The following is a 23,854-nucleotide window of genomic DNA, read 5'->3' as shown; positions in this document are numbered from 1 at the left end:
TCGGGAACATCCTGCCTGCTGCCCTCCTGATAACCACCCAGGCTGTGTGTGTGTGTGCGCATGTGCGCGTGTGTGTATGTGTGCGTGCGCGTGCGTCTGTCTGTGATCTTTTCATTTGTCTCCTTCCTAACATTAGTGTTGTCCTCGGAGACACAATATGATGTGTGTAGAGTGTGTTATCTATATAGAACAGCCCCCTGTGGTATAGTATAGGCTGTCATATAGTAGCACTTTAACCCCCCCAGCCTGCCTTCCTTCCCCCTGTGGACATACATCACTGTTGCTTGCTAGGAGAGAGATGGCAGGCCGTACACACACACACACACACACACACACACACACACACACACAGAGGGGAAGGAGGGTGATGGCAGCCTCCACACACACAAGAAGGGAGGGGAAAGGGGTGATGATGGCAGGCCACACACACACACACACACACACACACACACACACACACACACACACACACACACAAGGAGGGGAGGGGAAAGGGGATGATGATGGCAGGCCACACACATACATACACACACACACACACACACACACACCACACACACACACTCGCAGTAAACACAGCACATGACTGTCATAGTGACAGACCACCGGTCGTCAAAGCAATAGGAACAACAACTAAGCCTATTCCAACCCAAACTGGTCACTGCTCAATCCTTCCCCATTTCGTACTCTGGCTCCACCAAGTAATGACAAGCTATTAATCACCCCTCAGGAATTTAATCCCTTTATATATTTAATATAGGCCTCGTACTCTCTCTGGGAGGGTGTAGTATTGGATGGTGTGCAGACCAGACGTACTCTCTCTGGGAGGGTGTAGTATTGGATGGTGTGCAGACCAGACGTACTCTCTCTGGGAGGCTGTAGTATTCGATGGTGTGCAGACCAGACGTACTCTCTCTGGGAGGGTGTAGTATTGGATGGTGTGCAGACCAGACGTACTCTCTCTGGGAGGGTGTAGTATTGGATGGTGTGCAGACCAGACGTACTCTCTCTGGGAGGGTGTAGTATTCGATGGTGTGCAGACCAGACGTATTGGTGCTCACTGCGGGCCCCGCCACATTCCCTCCTGCCATCCCACTGCACTGAAGTCAAACAACCGTTGAGTTTGACTGTTCATTTGTTTGATTGTTTCTCATGTGTCTGTTTCAGTGCGTGAGCCTGAAGGTTCTACAGGACCACAATGTCCGTTTACAGGATGCCTGTTATTTACAGCATAGCAAACTGTCCAGTGACTCCAACTGTGTCTCTCCATATTTCTGAGTATGCAGTAGTAGTAGTAGCAGTAGCAGTAGTAGCAGTAGCAGCAGTAGTAGTAGCAGTAACAGTAGTAGTAGCAGTAGCAGTAGTAGCAGTAGTAGCAGTAGCAGTAGTAGTAGTAACAGTAGTAGCAGTAGTAGTAGTAGTAGCAGTAGTAACAGCAGTAGTAGTAGTAGCAGTAGTAGTAGTAGTAGCAGTAGTAACAGCAGTAGTAGCAGTAGTAGTAGTAGCAGTAGCAGTAGTAGAAGTAGTAGCAGTAGCAGTAGTAGTAGTAACAGTAGTAGCAGTAGTAGTAGTAGTAGCAGTAGTAACAGCAGTAGTAGCAGTAGTAGTAGTAGTAGTAGCAGTAGCAGTAGTAGTAGTAACAGTAGTAGCAGTAGTAGTAGTAGTAGCAGTAGTAACAGCAGTAGTAGTAGTAGCAGTAGTAGCAGTAGTAGTAGTAGTAGTAGCAGTAGCAGTAGTAGTAGTAACAGTAGTAGCAGTAGCAGTAGTAACAGCAGTAGTAACAGCAGTAGTAGCAGTAGTAGTAGCAGTAATAGCAGCAGTAGTAGCAGTAGTAGGTAAAGTCATCAGGGCTGGAGCTAGCCTGGTGTATGTGAGATCTGGGATCTGGGATGGATGTCCTACTGCTGTCCCAGACACAGCAGGAGGAAGAGAGACTTGCTGCCCCAGCCAGTAGACAGGAACAGGCACAGACACAGCAGGAGGAAGGAGAGGCTTGGAGCTGGCTGAGACTGGAGATGGCTGGGACTGGGACTGGGACTGGAGATGGCTGGGTCTGGGGCTGGGACTGGGACTGGATATGGCTAGGACTGGGGCTGGGTCTGGATATGGCTAGGACTGGGACTGGATATGGCTAGGACTGGGGCTGGGTCTGGATATGGCTAGGACTGGGACTGGATATGGCTAGGACTGGGGCTGGGTCTGGATATGGCTAGGACTGGGGCTGAGTCTGGATATGGCTGGAACTGGGGCTGGCGCTGGGACTGGAGATGGCTGGGGAGATGGCTAGGGAGATGATTGGGACTTCATTCTTAGTGAACATTATGAACATTTTGGTGGGGATGGATTAAGCCTTCAACAGAACAGTGTTCTGTACCAGAGGCCAAATCCTATCCTTCCTCAACGAACGTGACACTGTGTTTGTTTTTAAGGAAGACCCAAAATAGACAGATACATAAACAGGCGTGAGAACTCAAATTCAAACTGACAATTAGTTCTCCGTGGAGAGTGGAATCTCCCCTGCCTGTTGTCCCTGGCCGTCCCCAGTCCCTGGCTGTCCCTGGCTGTCCCTGGCTGTCCCTGGCTGTCCCTGGCTGTCCCTGACTGTCCCTGGCTGTCCCTGACCTTCCCTGGCCGTCCCTGACTGTCCCTGACCTTCCCTGGCCGTCCCTGACCGTCCCTGGCCGTCCCTGACTGTCCCTGGCCGTGTAACCGCCAGTAACTGTGTAACCGTCACAGTTCTGTAGCTGTGATGTAGGCTAGGCCTAGCCTAGTGGGGGCCTAGCCTAGTGGGGGCCTAGCCTAGTGGAGGCCTAGTCTAGTGGGGGCCTAGTCTAGTGGAGGCCTAGTCTAGCGGAGGCCTAGTCTAGCGGGGGCCTAGCCTAGCGGGGGCCTAGTCTAGCGGAGGCCTAGCCTAGCGGGGGCCTAGCCTAGCGGGGGCCTAGCCTAGCGAGGGCCTAGTCTAGCGTGGGCTTAGTCTAGCGGAGGCCTAGTCTAGCGGAGGCCTAGCCTAGCGGGGGCCTAGTCTAGCGGAGGCCTAGCCTAGCGGAGGCCTAGTCTAGCGGAGGCCTAGCCTAGCGGGGGCCTAGTCTAGTGGGGGCCTAGCCTAGCGAGGGCCTAGTCTAGCGGGGGCCTAGCCTAGCGAGGGCCTAGCCTAGCGGGGGCCTAGTCTAGCGGGGGCCTAGTCTAGCGGAGGTTGTGTCCCAACTCTGATGAACCCTCCCTGGCCTGCATGGCTGCCCCCCCCGCCCTGCATGGCTGCCCCCCCCGCCCTGCATGGCTGCCCCCCCGCCCTGCCTTCCTTCCTTCCTTCCTAAGGCCCTGGCTGGGAGGCTACGGTCCTCTATATGTGGAGTCTACTCCCTCCTGGCCGGATGTGCAACCCACGGTACACAAACACTCCTCTGCTGAGTCCTGCTCTTCTGTTATCAGGAGCAGTGTTCAATGTATCAAAGGTTTGCATGTTGTTGTGACGTTTCCTGGACAGATAGAGGAGCACCTCCACCAAGCTGAGCTGTATCTTGACTAGCGACTACAGTATAACTACAGTATAACTACAGTGTGTTGTTCTCACCGAGGCTCATTCTGTGTCATCACGATGTACACGATGCCCTGAGAGTTTTGCGGTCTACTGAGAGAGCTCAGAATTAATTAGTTTACTAAATAAGTGTTCAACCAAGCATGGTGAAAGGGCGGTGGTTGAGCTGTCATACTTCCAGCATAGTTAACATTCCAACTTCGTTCCGTCATCGTTAACATTCCTCTGTCGTAAATATTTATTGGTACTATAGACTAGTTTGCTATCTCACGAATGTGTTCTTATTTTTTTTATTGTTTTATTTTTATTTAACCCCAGCGCTCAATTCCCCTCTTTTCCCACGTCAACCTCGATACTGACAACAAAGACCAGCGGGACTGCGGCCGCACAGAGGAGGAACAAACAGGAAATATTTACACTCCGTTATGGAAAATCCCACCGGTCGTCTTCTGATTTAAAGGGACGTTGTTTAGTGCCGGGGGTTTTGATCTTCCTCCCCTTTTAGCTTGTTGAACCGATCAGTTACGGCTCGTGAGGATGTTGTTGGCATAATATTGTAACGTCATTCTGGTGAAAGGTGACGGGCAGGGTGGTAAAACCAGATCGTTGAAACTGCGCAGATGGAAACAGTTGTTATGTATTGTTATATTGCTATGATCTGATATACAGTAGTAGCCTTTTAAATAGCCAAATAAATCTCCTAACTGAGCAGTCAACGGTACACACATGTAGTCCCCTCTGATGTCATCATGGAGTGTTTAGAGGTGGTTGGTGTCCATGGTGACTGACGGTGGGCGTGAGCGGTGTTAGGAAGCCAGGCTTGGTTTATGGGCCGAGGCCACGCCTGCAGTGACGTGTGTGCACGTGTACGTGTGTATGTGTGTGTGTGTGTGTGTGTGTGTGTGTGTGTGTGTGTGTGTGTGTGCGCGCGTGTGCGTGTGCGTGTGTGCGCACTGATGCCCCGGCGGTGTGTGTAACCGCTGCTACATGTTATTATCTTTGTGACAGTTGTTTAGACGGGACGAGGGTCGTTCTCATCCCTCTGTCCTACCGTCTGTGTGGAAACCGCTCGCTCAGCACTTTGAACTGAGCTCGGCTCGCTGCAGGACGACACTCGAGGTCCGTTAAGTAGAAGTGAAGAGGTTCTACACAGCTCGTCACTGAGATGGATTCATGGAGAAGATGGAAGTCAATGGCAACGAGGAACAATGTGTACTGCAGATTGTTGTTGTTGGGAGCATTTTTAAATGTAATCACTTGTCCTTTTGATACAGGCTTTTAACTGTGTCCCACATGAGTGCCTTGCGCGTGCATTTCCATATCACCTTAAACATGGGCCGATGATAATTGGATGATTGCTACAGTATGATGATTAGATTATGCACATTCCGTCATCATTTGGGCACTGTTATTAAGCGTGTTATTTTAATCTCCCTTTTTTTCAGAAAAGCTGTACAACTCCCATGGACCTGAGCTCCGCCGTTCCCTGTTCTCCCTGAAGCAGCTCTTCCAGGTATATTTTATTTAATTGTATTTAACCTTTACAGTATTTATCCACTTAAGAACACGAAATCACAAGACAAGACCGACATCACAACACACACACACACGCACAGAGAGAGAGACACGCACACACACACACACACGCCCACACACACACACAGCGAGAGAACAAACAGATACCAGCCATGACAGAGACGTAATTATTGTAGATCACTTCAGAGATGAAGGATATACAGTGCCTCGTAATTGTCCTCTGATATCCCGCATCTCTTCCATTCAGTCATAAATCATGGGTTTCTCCATGGAGTTTGTGGAGGGAATGAGTTGGTTGTTCATGTCAATGACCGTCTTTCTAACTGTATCGTCCATGTGTGTCCTGTAGGATGACAAAGACCTCGTCCCGGAGTTTGTGAACTCTGAAGGGCTGACATGTTTCATCAAGGTCGGGGCTGAGGCAGACCACAACTACCAGAACTACATCCTGAGAGGTCAGACCTGCAGTGTAATAGACAGGAGAACATCATGTGTTGACATCATCTCTGTCCTCATTCATTCATCAGCTAGATTCAAACGTGCTTGGATCTGTCTTAATGCATAACGCAGGACGTCCACTAAGGAGACTTCACACACTTGGTACACACTGAATAGTTGACCACTCAGCACCGGGGGGGGGGGAACTCACTGCCTCATCTGGGGTTCTGATGCATTGTGGGTGGATGGAGGGAGATGGGTATAGATAGGGGAGGGGGGGGGGGGGGATAGGAGAGGCCGGGTGGAGAGAGGAGGGGAGGGGAGGGGAGAGAATTGGAGAGGAGAGGAGAAAAGGGAAGGGAGGGAAGGAGAGGAGGAGAGGAGAGAAGGGAAGGGAGGGGAGGAGAAGAGAAGAGAGGACGAGAGGAGAGGAAGAGAGTGGATGTGTGCATGTGTTCCTGCTTTTCCTCTCTTCATGCCAAAGTCAACAGCAGAGCCGCTGGAAGCTGGAAGCTGGAAGCTGTGCTAGTGTGCAGACTGTGCAGAGGGCCACTTATGGTGCAATGAAAGCCCGACCGCTCTGGGTGGAAAGTGAAACCCAGGGTTTTATATCTCCCTCTATCTTAAGCTTCCACACACCAGGATTACACTGCAGTGTCCCACCGCTGACTTCACTAGACCGCAGAGTGGCAGGACAGAATCAGCAGCACTGTGAGAGCTGGATTAGGCTTGACACCTACATTACCCTGCTGGTTCTGGATGCTTCTGTTGATTAAACCCGCTCTTGGTCTGCTCTCTCTCGCTCCTTCCCTCCCTGCCCCCCCTCTCTCTCCCTCCCTGCGGCCCTCCCTCCCTGCGTTCCTCTCACTCCTTCCCTCTTTCTCTCTCCCCCTCTCTCTTTCTTTCTTTCTCTCTCTCTCTCTCTCCCTCCCTGCCTCCCTCCCTCCCTCCCTGCGTTCCTCTCACTCCTTCCCTCTCTCTCCCCCCTCTCTCTCTCTCTCTCTCTCTCCCTCTCACTCCTTCCCTCTCTCTCTCTCCCTCCCTCCCTCTCTCTTCCTCCCCCCTCCCTCCCTCCCTCCAGCCCTCAGCCAGATCATGCTGTTTGTGGATGGGATGAATGGCGTCATCAACCACAACGAGACCGTCCAGTGGCTCTACACCCTCAGTGGAAGCCTGGTGAGCAAACCGGAACATGACCACCATTGACCACGAACGGTTACACACTCACTGCATCAGCCAGTCGCAACACAATAACACACAGCACCACTGGACCGAATAAATGCTTACTTTAGAACCGTGTGCCTATTTAAAGTTTGGGATAAATGATACGTCCGTGTCAAGCAGACAGAGACTTGGGACGTTAGCGTTCATGGAGATGAAGGCAAGATTTGAGCCACTGCGGCTACGTGTCACAAACACAAGGGACAGCGTGCCATGGTCACATGACAACGGTACAGACCTGCTAGACTCCCTTGTGCTTCTGTATTTAAAAGGGCTGTGCGATGTGGGTTGAGGGTGGGGACCGGAGGGGCCGTGGGCTAACTGACCAGGGGACTATGAGACCTGATGGATTCCCTTGTGCTTCTGTATTTAAAAGGGCTGTGCGATGTGGGTTGAGGGTGGGGACCGGAGGGGCCGTGGGCTAACTGACTAGGGAGCTATGAACTAATGGCTTGTGCAATATGATTGGGACAATGTGCAATGGCTGACCAGTCGACTGACTGAAGCAATGTGCTTGTTGATGTGTCTCTGGCCTTTCACCAAGTACTTCTTACCTTGGAGCATGTGATGCAAAACACATTTCGGCGCCAACAGACTATAAACAGATTATAAAGTATAATCGAATTTCATGTCATCATGTCCAGTAGAAGCTCCTCACACAACTCCAGTGTATATATATATATATATATATATATATATATATATATATAGTACCAGTCAAAAGTTTGGACACACCTTCTTATTAAATGGTTTTTCTTTATTTTTATTATTTTCTACATTGTCGATTAATATTGAAGACATTAAAACTATGAAGGAACACATATGGAATTATGTAGTAAACAAAAAAGTGTTAAACAAACCAGAATATGTTTTATATTTCCGATTCTTCAAAGTAGCCACCTTTTGCTTTGATGACAGCTTTGCACACTCTTGGCAAGGTGTGTCCAAACTTTTGACTGGTACTGCACACACACACAGACTGTCTTTACTCATGAGACCACATCAGCTTGGTTAACCAGCCTCTAACCGACAGGATAGAGAATAGCATCCTTTCCTGTCTCACCTCTCCCTAACAGAGAAGTGAAAGCAGCAGATGTGGAAGTGGACTCTGTGTTTACAGTAAAGGTAGAACACGTTCTGACGGAGAACTCTGGATTGTGCAAGACAGTGTCACTGTTGAGGAACAGAAAGGAGGTTCAGTGTGCTGTATGTGACAGTGCCGGTTGGTAAATGCAGCCGTTACGCAATTGTAAATTTCACATATTATGCAAATTGGATTCGCCATGGATACAACGATCCCGTCTCACGGAGTTGTCACCGGGAAAACTGAGCTGCTTTGCACACTGCCCATTGTTGTCATTGGACGATGTCGGCCCACAGCCGTGTTTGAGGTGTGTGATCGCCATCTAGTGGCGGCGGAGTGTAACTGTCGGTGTTCACTGTGCTGTCCTCAGTCTCGTCTGGTGGTGAAGACAGCTCTGAAGCTGCTGATAGTGTTTGTGGAGTATACAGAGTCCAACAGCCCTCTGCTCATCCAGGCTGTCAACACTGTGGATGGCAAGAGAGGTAGGCCAGCCACACACACACACACACACACACACACACACACACACACACACACACACACAGAGATCCACATTGCCAAGTGATAAGGCCAGGGCTTGCTGTCAACTAGGCCTTGATTGCGTGTATGAGGCATTTGACACGATGAGATTGTGTGTGTGTGTGTGTGTGTGTGTGTGTGTGTGTGTGTGTGTGTGTGTGTGTGTGTGTGTGTGTGTGTGTGTCAGACATCACTGACTGTTTATGTGTTTGTTGTCAAGGCGTGAAGCCCTGGATGTACCTGACTGGGATCCTGGAGGAGAAGAACGGATCAGACACCGAGCTCCTCATCTTCACGATGACCCTCATCAACAAGGTTAGGATCTTTTTTTCCCTCTTAAAACCTCTGGAGGTTAAACCCTCGGTTGCTATTAACCGCAGCTTACCACTAATGTTTTTTTGGGGGGAAAAGCTGATAAAATGTGATTGATTGTTTTATGGATTGATTGATTGATTGATTGACTGTCCGTGGACTCCCCCAGACGCTGGCGGCGCTGCCAGACCAGGACTCGTTCTACGACATGGCGGACTCTCTGGAGCAGCAGGGCATGGAGCACATCATGCAGAGGCACATGAGCAGCAAGGGCACAGAGCCGGAGCTCAAACGCCAGTTCACCGTCTACGAGGTAATTTTATATATATATATATACGAGGAAATAATAATAATAATAATATATATATGAGGTAATAATATATATATATATATATATATATATATATACGAGGAAATAATAATAATAATAATACATATATGAGGTAATAAAATATATATATATATATATATATATATATATATACGAGGAAATAATAATAATAATAATATATATATGAGGTAATAATATATATATATATATATATATATATATATATATATATATACGAGGAAATAATAATAATAATAATACATATATGAGGTAATAAAATATATATATATATATATATATATACGAGGTAATAATAATAATAATAATATATATATATATATATACACACACACACGAGGTAATAATATATATATATATTCAAGGTAGTTATAGGTAAACATACACTGTACTGTATTCAATGTCCAACAACAAGGTTAAAGGCGTTTGGAGTTTGGGAGAGGATAAGGTCATGTTCTTGATAGAGATGTGAGGTTGATCATGCTTTAATAACATGTTGAGGTGTGTTGAGTATTGGGTACAGACACTTTCTGCAGCTGCGCTCTATTCTGTAGGACATCATAATATACGCCGTTCAGCTGATCCTTTTATCCGAGGCGGCGTAGCTGATCTGTGAAGCTCTCTGACTCTTCTCTCTGTGTGCAGACGGCTTTGAAGAACGAGGATGGAGTGATGGACGAGGTGTCTAACTCTAACGTCCGGAAGGAGAGGCGGAAGGCCGCGGCCAGCGAGCAGGAGGGCAGGAGGAGCCGCCGGTCATCAACTGCGACTACGGACATTACCTCCAGCTCTCCCTCCACCCTCTCTGCCTCCTCCTCCCCTCTCTCTCTGTCCTCCCTCTCCCCTCTCTCTCTGTCCTCCGCCTCCTCCCTATTCTCTCCATCCTCCACCTGCTCCTCACAGAGCCCCCCAACGGTTCTGAGCAGGACCACCTCTCCCCTGTCCTCGGAGCCACGTACCCCCTCACCCCTCACCCCCACCTCCAGCCCCTCGGGATCACAGAGATCCTCTCCTATACCGCCCCCTGGGACCAGCAACGGTACTGCAGCCTCACCGTCCCCCTCTCCAACGCCCTCTGAGGAGCCCAAGAGCCCGTAAGTGTGGAGGATTCGTTTCAGTGGCCCTGTCTGTTCGCCACCCGTGCATGGCCTCACTGCAGTTGCTCCTTAGCATGTCCAAGATTAAAATGCTCTTGATCTTAGCATGTCCACTTGCATGGAAACAATCAGAGGAATATACAGCTAGGTTCAGTCTCTCTTTGCCCGATGCGATGAATCCCATCCGATCTACTTCGTTTGCTCTTGCGCTCCATGTATTTTCAGCTTGCAGTGTGCCTCTTCTTCCTCTGGGGGGCAGTGTAGCGATAGAACGAGCTGCTGACTCAGACTCTCCCCCAGTGTTGACCCCTCCTGTGGTTGTACCGCGGTAGAGAAAACAGTCATCTATTCAGCTCCAGTCAATCTGTGACTGTTTATACAGGAGGACAGAAGCTCAATACGACACATTGTTCCTATGAGGAGTGGTAGCACCATTCAGACTCACTCTAACAGACAGACGCAGGAGCGATGCTCTGCTCCTTTAATACAAATGATATCTTTGGTTCATGCTGGTGACTAGAAGTGAGGTGGATGTTACCTGTCCAGTTCTGGTAGTTCAATAGACTGTGAGATTAGCATGTTTCCAGTCCTGATAAACAGCTTTAGCTGTAGTCTCATCTCTCCAGCACGTGTGTGTTTGTGTGTGTGTGTTTGTGTGTGTGTGTGTGTGTGTGTGTGTGTGTGTGTGTGTGTGTGTGGAGGGAGGTGCATGTTGTGTTACCGCCTGTCTGACTGGTATCAGTCTGCCACCAACAGCTCTGCTCCCACAGGGACACTAGAAGGTTCTGTATACTCATATACCCTCAGCCAAGATATGAAGGTGCTTGTGGCTTAGGGTGGTCCAGTGGTCTAGCACCACGGCCTGGGGCGGTCCAGTGGTCTAGCACCATGGCCTACAGGGCACACATATGTCGCCATGTTCAAATCCTGCCCGTGCCCTGCTGACATATCATCCTGCCCCACTCAAAAAAAAATAACCTTAAAAAAAGATATGATGGTAGTCACTTCTACTACGTTTCAGTACACTACCCTAGATGTTAGAGGAAGTCTTCAGAACATAACCCATTCTACCTCCACCACACGTGAACATAGCCAAGGTTCTGAACCGGCTGTGTCTGTAGAGGAGGTCCACTTCACCTCAGGTTGGTCCGGTTACGTCCGAGGAAGGATGTGTTGGACAGGTATGAGATGTCTGCTGGCAGGCTTCCCCTCCCAAACTGCCCAGATTGCTACGTTCCTTTCCAAGTATAGACCCGGGCCAAAGCAAAACATTTTATTCAGCTGACTGGCCTCGTGCAGAAGTGGAGTGCAAATGTTTTATTTGGAAACCGCTCTTCTCTTAGTTCAACCTACAGGAATTCTCCTCTCAGAGAGCCGTGTACGAGTGGCTGTCGGTCATGTTGGGGCTCTGGGCGACCACAAAGTGGACCTAGTTTTGTGGAGTTCGTTTCTGTCTGACAGTCTCATCAGTTTCATTGTGGGTGGGTGGGTGGATTGTGTGTGTGTGTGTGTGTGGATTGTGTGTGTGTGTGTGGATTGTGTGTGTGTGTGTGTGTGTATTGTGTGTGTGTGTGTGTGTGTGGATTGTGTGTGTGTGTGTGTGTGGATTGTGTGTGTGTGTGTGGATTGTGTGGATTGTGTGGATTGTGTGTGTGTGTGTGGATTGTGTGTGTGTGTGTATTTGTGTGTGTGTGGATTGTGTGTGTGTGTGTGTGTGTGTGTGTGACATTAGTCTCACGTTTCATCTCATCAACCATCATTAGAGATGGTAAAGCCCAGGGTTCATTCACCGGCTCGGTACCCTGGCCTTCTCTATGAAACGTCACCACAGATTGCTGGGACTGTTTTTTTCTTTATGCTTTTTTTTTGTTTTTTTGCAGCTTCAGCAGATTGACTGCTTGGTCTTCCTGTGCGCTCAGCCTGAGGACTGCAGATGCTTTGTTTGATTCGCCTCATGTTGCTTTGTCGCGTTGGAAGAACGTGTCCTTTTCTGTCCGACATTTGATGTACTTTAGCGACGGGCCAGACTGTTTACACACAGCAGCAGGACGGGGGTTTCCATTTTTATCTCTCTACCTTTTCTTCTCTCTCTTATTCATCTCCCTCATGCATGCCTTTTTATGGATTTGGGGTTTGTGGGATGCTATTCTTTCCTCTAGACTGATTGCTGGTATTGTGTGTCTCTCTCTCTCTCTCTCTCTCTGGGTTGGTGTTTAACCCTCCTTTCTCATCTAACACCCATTGTTTCCTCCCTCTCTCTCTCTCTCTCTCACCCTCCTGGTGGATCCACTAGGGGGCGCTCTTTCCTCAGCCATCACATGTCTGCTCTGGGGTTGTCTAGAAGGTCCAGGTTGTTTAACAAGAAGGGGTCCATCAGTGAGGAGCCCTCTGCAGCCTCCGGCAGGTCTGTTCCTCCCATCCGTCACCTCTGACCTCTGACCTCTCTCACTCACCCACAGGCTGCGTCTCCATGGCTTCCTTCCTGTGTTTACTTTCCATGTGGGATCCCACAGAAATAGAATTCAATTTCTTAGATTTATCCTGACATCATGACAAAACATCATGAGAACTCCTGGTTCCGACTGTATTGGGACCACTGATGGATGAAAGGACCGGATAGGCCTCAGCACACAGCTTAGCCTGTCCCGGTCATGTCCTGCCAGATCGGTGACCACAAAGGAAAGGACACAAGGAAAGGAAGCAGCCATTGAGACGAAGCCACTAACATTGTAACACCTCACAGATTCATACTCACATCTGCCGTTTGATCTGGGTATCCTGTAGCCTCCTGTCCTAGAGGCACCTGCTCCTCAAAGACTAAACCCTAATCCTAGTATTGGCCTGTGTTAATATGTGTGTTTATAATATGTGTTAATATGCGAACACCTCAAAATAGGTTTGACTTTGTTTATAGTTGTTCTGTAGTTCTTGCGGTATGGCAAATCAGCATGCCGGAGTCCACGTCTCCTTCCGTCTGAAGGTTCCCTCGCTCCACCCGTGTGTCAGAACGAACAACGCACGACCCCCATTTCAATGACGGCGACACACAAATTGCCACTGTTTTTCTCTGCTTCCACTGGCAATGTAACATCTCTTCCATTGCGGCACGGCCCTATTAAAGAGTGGTGAGAGCAGAGCCGGGGCTCTGGCTAATTAAAGGAGCCTTTTGAAAGGACAGGATTAGTGTTGTTGAACACTGAAGAGGGCTTGTACACTGTTCTGTCCTCGTTCCACACTCTGGCGGTTCTGGTGAAAACCACTTCAGTCCGTCCTTTCTCTGAGCTGATGTCAGACTGGCCGAGAGGTCCTAAGCGGAGGACGGGTTCCAGTAATGCTGTCTGGGTTCTAGAACACAGGGTTCTAGAATTGTAATCTGGGTTCTAGAACAGAGTAAGGTTGTTTGGAAGTGCGCAAAACTACTTTAGTTCCAGGGATGCAATCTATTTCTAGTTTGAAGTACACAAATTTTAGTACTCTCTTCTTTTTTTTCTTTTTTTTGGGGGGGTGGGGGGGGATACATTTATCCTGAAATCTATAGGTAATATATTTCCTATTTTGTGTCTGTTTTATTACATTTTTATTTATTTATTACATTTCACTGCACCTTGACTGTTCTTGGCAGATATGGTGTCCACTCCCTTCACCACCCCCGTAAAAAATGTAAAATCTGTTGACACTGCAGTCTGCCATGATACAGTACTACGTTCTCAGAAGTGCCTATGTGACTAAATGTGTTGCTGTGGTTCTGGACAGCTCCCAGACACCAACAAACAACCTGCTGTTGTCATTATGGCACACCAACCGCTCTGTCCCGGGCTGCTATTTTCATCATTGTTTTAGCTGCTTCAGTCATTTCAGCCATTTTCAGCCCTGAAAGCCAATAACACTCAGGACAGTTAACATCAATACGTTCGCTGTATTCAACAGTAAACTTATGTTTGCTTCATAGTCTAAATAAACAAGAAGTATTATTGCGTTTAGCTTTAGCCTTTTGAGAACCATTCAAACGATTTTCTGCCGTGCTGAAATTCAGGGAATTTGGCGTGGCCCCCGTGGAGAGGCTAGACGCTAGGCTAACATTGTTTATGAGGTCTAGAAATGGAGCTAAAACGTCCTGGTCCTGAGAGGCGACAGGCCATCGCTCAGCGTCTCCATCGCTCAGCGTTTAGTGGGGAGGGAGACGGTGACGCGTACAGACACAAGCACACCCACCACTGTGAGTGACATAATGTTGGAACACACACACACACACACACACACTGGGGGGAAAAAAAGACTCAAACTGTGCAGTGCTGAAGAGAAGGCAAGACACACACACACACACACACACACACACTCTACACCCCCACTTGTTTTGCAGTCTCAGTGGACAGGACTGACAGGAAACAGTGTTGTTTGGAGACAAGGCGCTGAAGCTGCTTCTCTGTGCTACCGCCTTGGCTGTCCCTCACACTCTCCCCCTGTGTGTGTGTGTCTGTGTGTGTGTGCCTGTGTGTGTGCCTGTGTGTGTTCCCCTCCCGTCCCTCCATAGCCCGTCTCCTTCACAAGCGTCAGCCCCTGAGAAGCAGCAGACAGTCCCGGAGCAGCAGCTGAAGACGGAGAGCAGAAGCTTTAAGTGAGTACCGTACTGAACCTCCTCTCCCAGGGGACAGGGTTAGGGTTAGGGTTAGGGATTCTACCTGCTAGGGGTCACTCTAGAAATTAGGTTCTATGGAGTTCTAGAATTCTCTAGAATTATTAGGAAAGGAGAGAAATTCATAAAAAAAATAAAAAAAGTCGCGAAATTTTAATGACTGGAAATTAATTGTCTGCTCGTTGTGCTGCTCGTAAAAGTGTTTTTGTTTTTTTTAATGACATCAATTGATGACACATTTGGGAGCAGCAAACAGGGACGTAATATTTACTTTTGTCTCAGTTTGGCATTATGGAAAAACATTTTTATTATAAGAGGTGATGGTTATGAATGTAGAGCATAGTAACTTTGTGTATTGCCTTCTATGGTTACATGTCACCAAGCTAGCCGGACAGAAAAACTTGACCAGTTTGTGAGTGAAAGGTTGATAACATTATGTCAGATAGTTTGTGTCTACAATTGTTTTTTTTTTTGTTTTTTTTGGTTGACAATGAGATTTGTGTTCCTCTGGAGTTTTAGACGGGCAGCCATGGATGGTGACGTATTAGAGGCTGTTGAAAGTGGAGTTATGTTGATGTGGTAACTGAAATATTGAGTCTCCTCGCATCAACATTTATCCTTTATCCACTTGGCTTTTAAGTCATCGTGTCCTACTCCTAAGTAGTTTACTCAATAGATCAGTACTCTTTATTGACTCTTTATTGCTTATCTCTCTCTAATCTCATCAGCCTCTCCCCCCCTCCCTCCCTCCCTCCCTCCCTCTCTCTCTTTCTCTCTCTCTCTCCAACTCTCTCTCCCCCCCCCCTCTCTCTCTCTCTCTAACTCTCCAACTCTCTTTCTCCCTCCCTCCCTCTCTCTCCTTCCCCCCCCCCCCCCCCCTCTGTCTGTCTGTTTCTCTGACGTGTGTTTCCCTCTCCTCCTCCTCTCCTCCTCCTTCTTCATAATGTTTGGCTGCGGTCCTAATCTCTTTCCTTGCTGCTGTGGCCTCCAACATTCCTGCTCTCCAAACCTCTCTCCTTTTACAGCGCTCCCTCTCACCAGGCCGGCACCTCGGCCGCTCGGTAGAGCAACCTCGCCACGGCCAAAGAATGTGGCTTTTGGAGGTGCTGTTGTGATTTTAAATCATTATGATAGTTAGTCATTTAGAGGAATGAGAGATGGAGGGGGGAGGGGGGGGGCGCCACGCCACGCCACGCTACACTGTTTAGACAGTGTCTATCTAATCTTCATGACAACAAGCAACAAGTTCTCTCCGTCCGAACAGACACCTGTACAAGCCTTACCTGAGCCTTACCTAAGCCTCACCTGAGCCTCACCTGAGCCTTACCTAAGATGCTTTTTGTCTGGAATCGTCTTGTCTGGAACAAGCAGCTTGACGTATTTATCAGGCTCTGTATCTGCGTCTATCACATTCTGCTGATGGAGACACGGAGGGTCGCGTGGTTTAGAGGTGGAGGTCCTGCCGACAGGTGGAGCAGTGGAGAGAAGTGCCCGGTGCTCTTCTGAAGCGCCGCTTTGCCCGTTTCTACATTCCTCTCCTCTTTTCCTCTCCTCTTTTCCTCCCCTCTTTTCCAGTTTCTGTATTTGTTTCTGTCTTTTCCTCTCACTCTCATCTCACTCTTCTCCCCCTTTGGTATCAAAAGAGTCTATAGAGTCAGGGAGTCATTTCTGATGATGATGATGATGATGATTAGGATACAATGTGTGGACTTTGACACGATGCACAACTCACAGGTTCGAGTTCAACGTTCAGTTATTTGATGCTGCTCATTAGACCCAACGAGGTGCTAAATTGAATGTTAGCAGACAGTTCCAGTGTAAGTGACCCAGAAGGTGTATGTGGTGGTCTGTACTGTGTGTGGTGGTCTGTACTGTGTGTGGTGGTCTGTACTGTGTGTGGTGGTCTTGCCAGTACAGTAAGTTTGTATATGCGGTGTCTCTCCCCAGCCCTGACGATTGTAATGTAAACACAGACAAGCCCGTCCTGAGGAACTATGAGTAAGTATGGTCTGGTCGCTATGGTGACGGAGCCCCACAGCGAGCTCCTGCTGCATGCTGGGAAGTGACGGTGGCTCACAAGGGCCACCTGCTTGGAGACTGCTGCTTCCTGGGGTCTTGGTGTGTGTTGCTTGTCAGACGTGTTGAAATGGTGTATTGCTGTTAATGGTGTGGTGTGATCCAAGCCTGTTCAACCAATCAGTTTTACTTGATTTTTGCACATGAATTGATTTACTGTAATTGCTTCAAACCACAGATTTCACTGGAAATAAAGATTCAAGATTCACTACGTGACAACAAGCGCATGTCATATAAGATGGATGATTTAGATGGTGAATCAGTAACAATTTTCGTTTGATTTTCAATCCAAACCAAAAGAAACGATCGAGCACAAAAATATCTCTCAAACAATACCCATTGTTTCTTGCTACACTCTCTGAGATCACCTGCCATTGGTCGAAATCCAAACAATGGAATGGAATCTTGAACTAGAATAGAATTTTACAATTCCTCTAGCAGCACTACCACCACAAAACACAAACATTCCTTTCACATGGACATCCAAACTATGCCTGATCGTAGCCGTACATATAAAGCATGAGTCATTTACAGCAGATTATACGCTTCACATACCTTAGCAGAGCTAGTCTTCCACGGTAGTCATTTTGTGGTGGTGCAGGGCGGGACCACAGCCATTCCACACACCAAGGGAGGCTGGTGGAGGTAGGAATCGGAGGACGGGCTCGTTGTGATGAATGGGATGAGGAATGGTATCAAGCACGGAATGGTGTGGAACACACGCGTTTGACTCCGTTCCTGATTCCGTTCTGTGCATCTACCTCCACCAGCCTCTCCTACCACACATCCATCCCACAGCCACTCTCAATCTTCTGGGTGTTCTGCCACAATGAGAGGGGCTAAATCAAATGATGCCTCCAGCATGGTAGACTAATATGGTTTGCTTTTGTGAGGTAGACATGTTTTATTTTTTTTGAAGGAGTCACTGTTAAACTGTAGGCCTGTCACATGTGTTCAGAGTGGCACAACTGCATGCGAAGTGATTTGCTCCCATCAATAATCCATTAATCAATAATTAATCAGGCATGTCGCTGAGGCCTCTCTCTGGAAGGATCGGACTGCTCCCTTCAGTTGTGGCTGAGTTACAGAGAATGTCATATGGTTCAGTCCCCCATACATACTCAGAGAGATGATTAAAGTCATAAATCTCAGTGATGGATGGGAGTAATCCAGGGGGGCTGTTCTGTTTCCAGTAGCCCCCCCCGAAGACTCTCTCCTGGGCTCCGGTGGTGTGCAGCCTGTGGTTACTGGGGCGTGTGTGTGTGTGTGTGTGTGTGTGTGTGTGTGTGTGTGTGTGTGTGTGTGTGTGTGTGTGTGTGTGTGTGTGCGAGTGCGAGTGCGAGTGAGTGCGAGTGAGTGTGTGTGACTGCGTGAGCGGGTGCGTGTGTGTGACTGCGTGTGTGTGTGTCGGGGGGTGGGGGGGGTTGTGTGCTGTGCTGTGCTGGTGAGCTTGGCTGGTGTTGCTGGCGAGGGGTTGTGCTGTGGGACGAGGGGGGGGGGGGTTGACCTCCAAGAGCGCGGGGTGCATATCTGTGGCGGGACGTGAGTGGGGTGTTAACTCTGCGGTGGCGGCAAGGCTACTTTATGACGGCCTCTGAAGTTGATGACATGGTATCAACCTTGGGTTTTGAGAGGTTTTTAAATGTGATTTATTTCTGTATATATGGGGGCTCTGAAAGTACCTCTCTCTCATTTATCTCTCCTAAATCACTGCTTAGATCAATGGGGTGTTCGCGGGGGTTCTCTGTGATTGTTCTCTTTTGCCATGCCCCAAAATGGTGCCCACTGCCCCGCCATTACGGCTCAATCACCTTCAGTTTCCTCCCCTGTGCCCCTGCAGTGACACGTTCCTGCGCAGCCTGGCAGCCAAGCAGTGGGAGAAGAAGAGGAAGTCACCCCACGGCACCAAACCCCTGGAACAGACGCCGTCCCAGGACGAGATCGTAGTCCCTCCGCAGGCCGTGGAGTCGTCACCTGCAGACCGCAGCCCCAGCCCCCCCCCTGAAGGTACTGTACCGCAGCCCCAGCCGGACCCACCACCTGTAGGCCCCTATCGACCCCCACTCGGGAGGCTTCATTCTCTGGAGGTGTCCTAATCAGCTGTAATGGCTCCCTCTCCTCATCTCCTTCACTTTACGGTGAATTACTGGACCAGAAGGGATTTTGTAAAGTTGAAAAAGGCTTTTAGGGGAAATTCATATTATGTGGTTCTTTCACTGGTAAATGGAGACGATGTAAGTAAGCCTCTTAAGACTAAGTCTCGACCCACACAAGAACACACTATAGACAGGTCTATCAAAGAGATGCTACAGGATTAGAATATTTAATATGTTATAGAAATATGCTGACTTTAACAGAGAGGAGGAAAGGTAGCTTCCCTAGAGGATTGGGACAGATTGTGTATTCTTATCCACACCATTTGTGTAGAGGACTCTTCTATTAGTGGGGTTGGAGAGAGGACAGATTAGCCCATGTCTGAGTCCGGGCCCCACGCCACAACTTGACCTCTGACCCTCCCCTCCCCAAACACATTCTCATCATGACGCACACAGACGCTCCAGTCGTGTGTACGTGTCAGTGTGTGTCATGAACGATTAGGCTCCGTCGATGACACACACCCCCGGGCGCTGCCTCCGAGCCCCGCGGCCGAGCCCAACCTGGGTCCTCCCGGGTCACACCGGGTCAGGGCTCTTACGTAACCCACCCCACCTGCTGTGGAAGACAAGAACGTCCTGTCCTGCTCGCTAGACAGATGAAATGAAATGAGAGCCTCAACAAGCTCATTATGAAGGTTATTTTTGGGGCAGTCCCACTCTTAGAATTTTAATTTTGATTGGATAGAGATGGTGAAGAAAGACAGGGGAGTAAGGAGGAGAGGGTCTGTCAGCAGGGCATGGGCCGGATTTCGATCCCATGCCGACATGGGGCATATGTGTTCACTGTAGGCCGTGGTGCTGGACCACTGGACCATCCCAGGCCACAACAAGCTCATTAAAGATCCTAGGCCTCAAACCGGCTGGCACAGAGGTGCAATGCTATAGTAGAATAGTACTGCTGGCATTCCCTTTTACAACTGATACAGGGTCAGATGTTGTTTACCTCCCTGTGAAGGTTAAGGTTAGTATTATAGGACGGTTAATCTGATCCCAGATCGCTTTTGCCTTTCAGGAGGAAGGTTATGACTGGTGAACTACCGCTCACTTTAATGTTCAATTCATGCACATCTCGTACGGCTAAACGGTTTCATTGACGTCCACGATTAGCGATATACACATTTCACCGGGGGGTCCCTTTCATCCACGGACTCCTACTGAGTCCCAGTCAGAACGATCCAAAACAGAATGACATGAATATTCTCCTCAGAAGCCATTTTGAATCGATTATCAAACATGCATATTACATGGGGGTGCTTGGTGGCGTAGCACACTAATGCGCATACCACGTAATCGCAAGGTTCCTGGTTCGATTCCGACCCTCGACATCTTGCATGTCATCCCTCCTCTCTCTCACCCATCCTTCCTGTCAATCTCTACTGTCTCTATCCCAATAAAGCAGAAATGCCCTAAAAACATATTTTAAAAAAACCATGTATATTACATAAACACATCACAGAGGGCCAGGGCTTTAGCCCACCTGGCCTCTGGACTGGCAGGCCTTGTCACCGTGCCAGGCCATCTCCCCCAGCCCTGCCACCAGATGAAAGTAAGAGGCTGTAGTTTCCCATGAAGTCTCCCAGACCCCTGCGTGACTCAGGAAGCCTGGCAGGCTGGCACAGTGGTGGCGCTGCCCGCTGAAAGCCTTTCTGTCAGCGCCAAAGAGATGGAAATGAAGAGATGGAGGCCCAGAAACTGCCCCCCCCCCCCCCCCCCCCCCCCCCAAGTGTTCACACACACAGATACACACACACCCTTTCACTTTAACACACACACACATATACACACACACACACACTCACTTTCTTTCTCTCTCTCTCCCCCTATCCCTCGCTGTAGCGAACCCATATGCACGCACGCACACATACACACACACACACACACACACACACACACACACACACACACACACACACACAAGACCCAGGGAGACAAGTAGTGAAAAGGTCCTTGGCAGAGGAGGGCAGAAGGCTTTTCATATTGACGTGAATTGGAGACTGTCTGGGGGGGAATTGCTCTCAAATACCCTGGCATGATGAGTGTTTGAAATGGAAATGAGCATTTGAAATGGAAATTCAGTTATAAATGATTGGTAATGTAGTTTATTCAGTCTAGATTGTAGTCTAATTGTGTCTGTGTCTGTGCCCCAGCAGAGCCCCAGTCCACGGGCCAGGTCTCCAGAGAGAGTGGCCCCACCCAGAGCATCCTGGAGCAGCCAGGAAACAGAGACACACAGGCCGCCGATAATGAACCAGGCAAGAGATCATATTCCTCTCCACCTCCGCTTCCTCTCTCTGACTCTGCCTGTTCATCCTCAAATCACATTTTATTCAAATCAAATCAAATTGTATTTGTCACATACAAAAATTCTTTGGGATCTCGCTCCTCGATCAACAACAGTCAACAACAATTAACAAATCAACAATACAATATAATACAGTAATAATAAAACAGTAACAATAGTAGTGCATAGGGGTGTAGTGTCAGTAGCAGCAGTAATGATTGTAATCTCTTTACCCATCTTCACCACTGGGCTCAGGCTGTCTGTACTGTGTACTGCGTCCTCATACCCGTTAGGCAGTGTCTCCCAGTTGGCGGGACCTTGTGCCTAAAGTACAAACATTGTTTGTTTTTGTTGAGCTGGAGGAAGACAAGCGTGTTTGAAAACCTTCACTAAGTCATGGTACAAAGACACGGAGATACCAGAACATGTAGTGGGTGGAACTCTGAGGGGATTGGCCACAACATTTAATGAGGGACTGCACTGGCTGGTTTCGCCTTGATTTTCCTCCTCCTCATTTTCAAAAAATGCAACTGAGAACGTGATTTGTTTTTTGGAGGTGTGGTTTGATACTATCCAAAGCCCCAACCTTCAGATTTATCAGGGAAAAGAGAGGCGTCATAACCGCCCGCAAATCACGCTCTGTTTTTGGACTGACTCGATTTAGACTAAACATGAAAATACTGGGTTTTATGTCCACAGTAATGGGAAAATATTTTTTTTGTCCCAACTGTAGTTCACCATCATTCATAAATAGATTGAATGCCTTTTGTCCTTTTAGAGACTTCTATCTTTCACAGAACCCTCACCCTCACATCCAGTAGCTAATTTCAAACCAAAATATTTTCATTGTATTTGGCTTTGAAGACTGTCAGGTCAGATCCCATCTCCCCCTCTCCTGTGGCCCTGGGCCAAATGAGCCGGTCCTAAACAGGCCCCATGGCCCCAGCAGGGATGGTCCACTTTAGAGGGGCAGACATGTAAACTGTTTAAAGTAGCAGATGAGGATCTCCTTTCCGTTTTCCTGTTCTTATCTGGCTGAATGACAGGGAACGCGCAACAGTAGAGAGGCAGAGTCTAGGCTGCCTGCAGCATTGAGGTGGGTCTAATGCTCAAATAGACAGGGACAGAAGGACAGTCTGGTGTAACTACAGTAGCTCAGACAGACAGGGATAGAAGGACAGTCTGTGGTAACTACAGTAGCTCAGACAGACAGGGATAGAAGGACAGTCTGTGGTAACTACAGTAGCTCAGACAGACAGGGATAGAAGGACAGTCTGTGGTAACTACAGTAGCTCAGACAGACAGGGATAGCAGGACTAGCTCAGAAAGCTTGTAGCATGGTAGCGTGTGGAACCGGTGGGGTGCGCTCACATGTTGGCCTGCTCAGAGGTAAGCTGGAAGGGTTCACTGACTGCCATTCTCTTCTGTTACGTACTTAATGTAAACTATGAAGAGAGAATATGTGTGTATCATAATTGTGAGTTTTGCAGTATTGTGTGCATGTGTACAAGTAAGAGTACAGGACAGTTGCATGTATGAGTTGCAGTATTTTGTCTAAAGGTTGCGTCACTGGATCACTTGTAATTAGTTGACAAAGTGTGTAACGTATAGAAAAGTGATGTTGAATGTCCCGCTGAGAGTACATGGTTTAGATTTGTCCTCTCTCCTCCCGTCCTGTAGGTGGCACTGTCCAGCGCCAGGGCAGTGCAGTGGAGCAGCGCAGCATCCTCTCCAACGACAGGAAGTTCTTGCAGGACATGCTCTACACCAACTCCTCTGGAGGACCTCTAAAGAGCCCGTCAGGCACCGCCACAGAAGAAGAGGAGGAGGGGGAGGACAGCGCCTCCGGCGAGGCCGGGGACCGCGGCAGCAGTGTGGCCGCCCGCCTGTCCTCCCTCCATGCCCGCCACGCCCTGCAGAGCACGCCCAGCGAGGACAGCAGCTCCAGACGGGCGGAGCTGGAGGGTCTGGGGGGCACGGCCCAGGCGGCGCGCGCCAGGCTGGCCGAGGAGCAGCAGGCCAGCCGGCGCGTGCGTCCGCAGTACAGCATCGACGCAGAGACGCACGCTCGCAGCCTGGAGAAGACCCTGATGACGCCCCTGGCCCGGGACCACGGCCAGGGGGACGCCTGGGAGCAGCTGCAGCCCAGCTCCAGGGCCCTGCGCATCAAAGACCTGGACTTCTCTGACCTCATGGAGGAGGAGGATATAGACGTGCTGGACATGGACACCTTCGACGCGGGTCTAACCAACGGGGGAGGCATCCCCCCTCCTCCCCCGCCGATACCAGGCCTGGGAGGCATCCCACCCCCCCCTCCTCCTCCACCACCTCCCCCGGGGATGGCTCCCCCCCCTCCTCCACCCCCGCCTGGCCCACGAGGAGGCCCTCCTCCTCCACCGCCTCCTCCTGGTGCTCCCCCTCCTCCCCCCTCCTCCTCCTCCTCCTCCCAGGCCCCAGACCCAGCCTTTGCTAAGAAGAGGAAGACGGTGAAGCTGTTCTGGAAGGAGCTGAAGCAGCCGGACAGCCCCAGGAAGTGTAAGTTTGGCCGGGGCACGGTGTGGGCGTCGCTGGATAAGGTCACGGTGGACACGGCCAAGCTGGAGCACCTGTTTGAGTC

At 49.2% G+C, this 23,854-nt stretch overlaps 1 protein-coding gene across 4 annotated transcripts in view; it reads left to right on the top strand.

The window, feature by feature from the left end:
• The window catches only part of fhod1 (formin homology 2 domain containing 1), a 53,153-nt gene that overhangs the window by 21,275 nt on the left and 8,024 nt on the right, over window positions 1–23,854 (top strand). The window contains exons 4-16 of one of the 4 annotated variants that reach the window (XM_083691356.1): window positions 4,981–5,048; window positions 5,421–5,526; window positions 6,591–6,685; window positions 8,185–8,296; window positions 8,554–8,648; window positions 8,815–8,958; window positions 9,640–10,088; window positions 12,385–12,495; window positions 14,623–14,706; window positions 16,672–16,722; window positions 18,641–18,807; window positions 21,107–21,208; window positions 22,918–23,854. The exon at window positions 22,918–23,854 is cut by the window's right edge and continues 28 nt beyond it. In XM_083691356.1, the coding sequence (XP_083547482.1) occupies window positions 4,981–5,048; window positions 5,421–5,526; window positions 6,591–6,685; window positions 8,185–8,296; window positions 8,554–8,648; window positions 8,815–8,958; window positions 9,640–10,088; window positions 12,385–12,495; window positions 14,623–14,706; window positions 16,672–16,722; window positions 18,641–18,807; window positions 21,107–21,208; window positions 22,918–23,854 (2,521 nt within the window). Of the gene's footprint in view, window positions 1–4,980; window positions 5,049–5,420; window positions 5,527–6,590; window positions 6,686–8,184; window positions 8,297–8,553; window positions 8,649–8,814; window positions 8,959–9,639; window positions 10,089–12,384; window positions 12,496–14,622; window positions 14,707–16,671; window positions 16,723–18,640; window positions 18,808–21,103; window positions 21,209–22,917 lie in introns of all 4 variants that reach the window. The other 3 variants (XM_083691355.1, XM_083691357.1, XM_083691358.1) reach the window with 3 other exon arrangements.

This window comes from Argentina silus (genome assembly GCF_951799395.1).
Source record: "Argentina silus genome assembly, chromosome: 19".
Taxonomy (NCBI): Eukaryota; Metazoa; Chordata; class Actinopteri; order Argentiniformes; family Argentinidae; genus Argentina; species Argentina silus.
The sequence above is the reverse complement of the archived record's forward strand: the minus strand, read 5'-3'. Positions and strand labels throughout refer to the sequence as shown.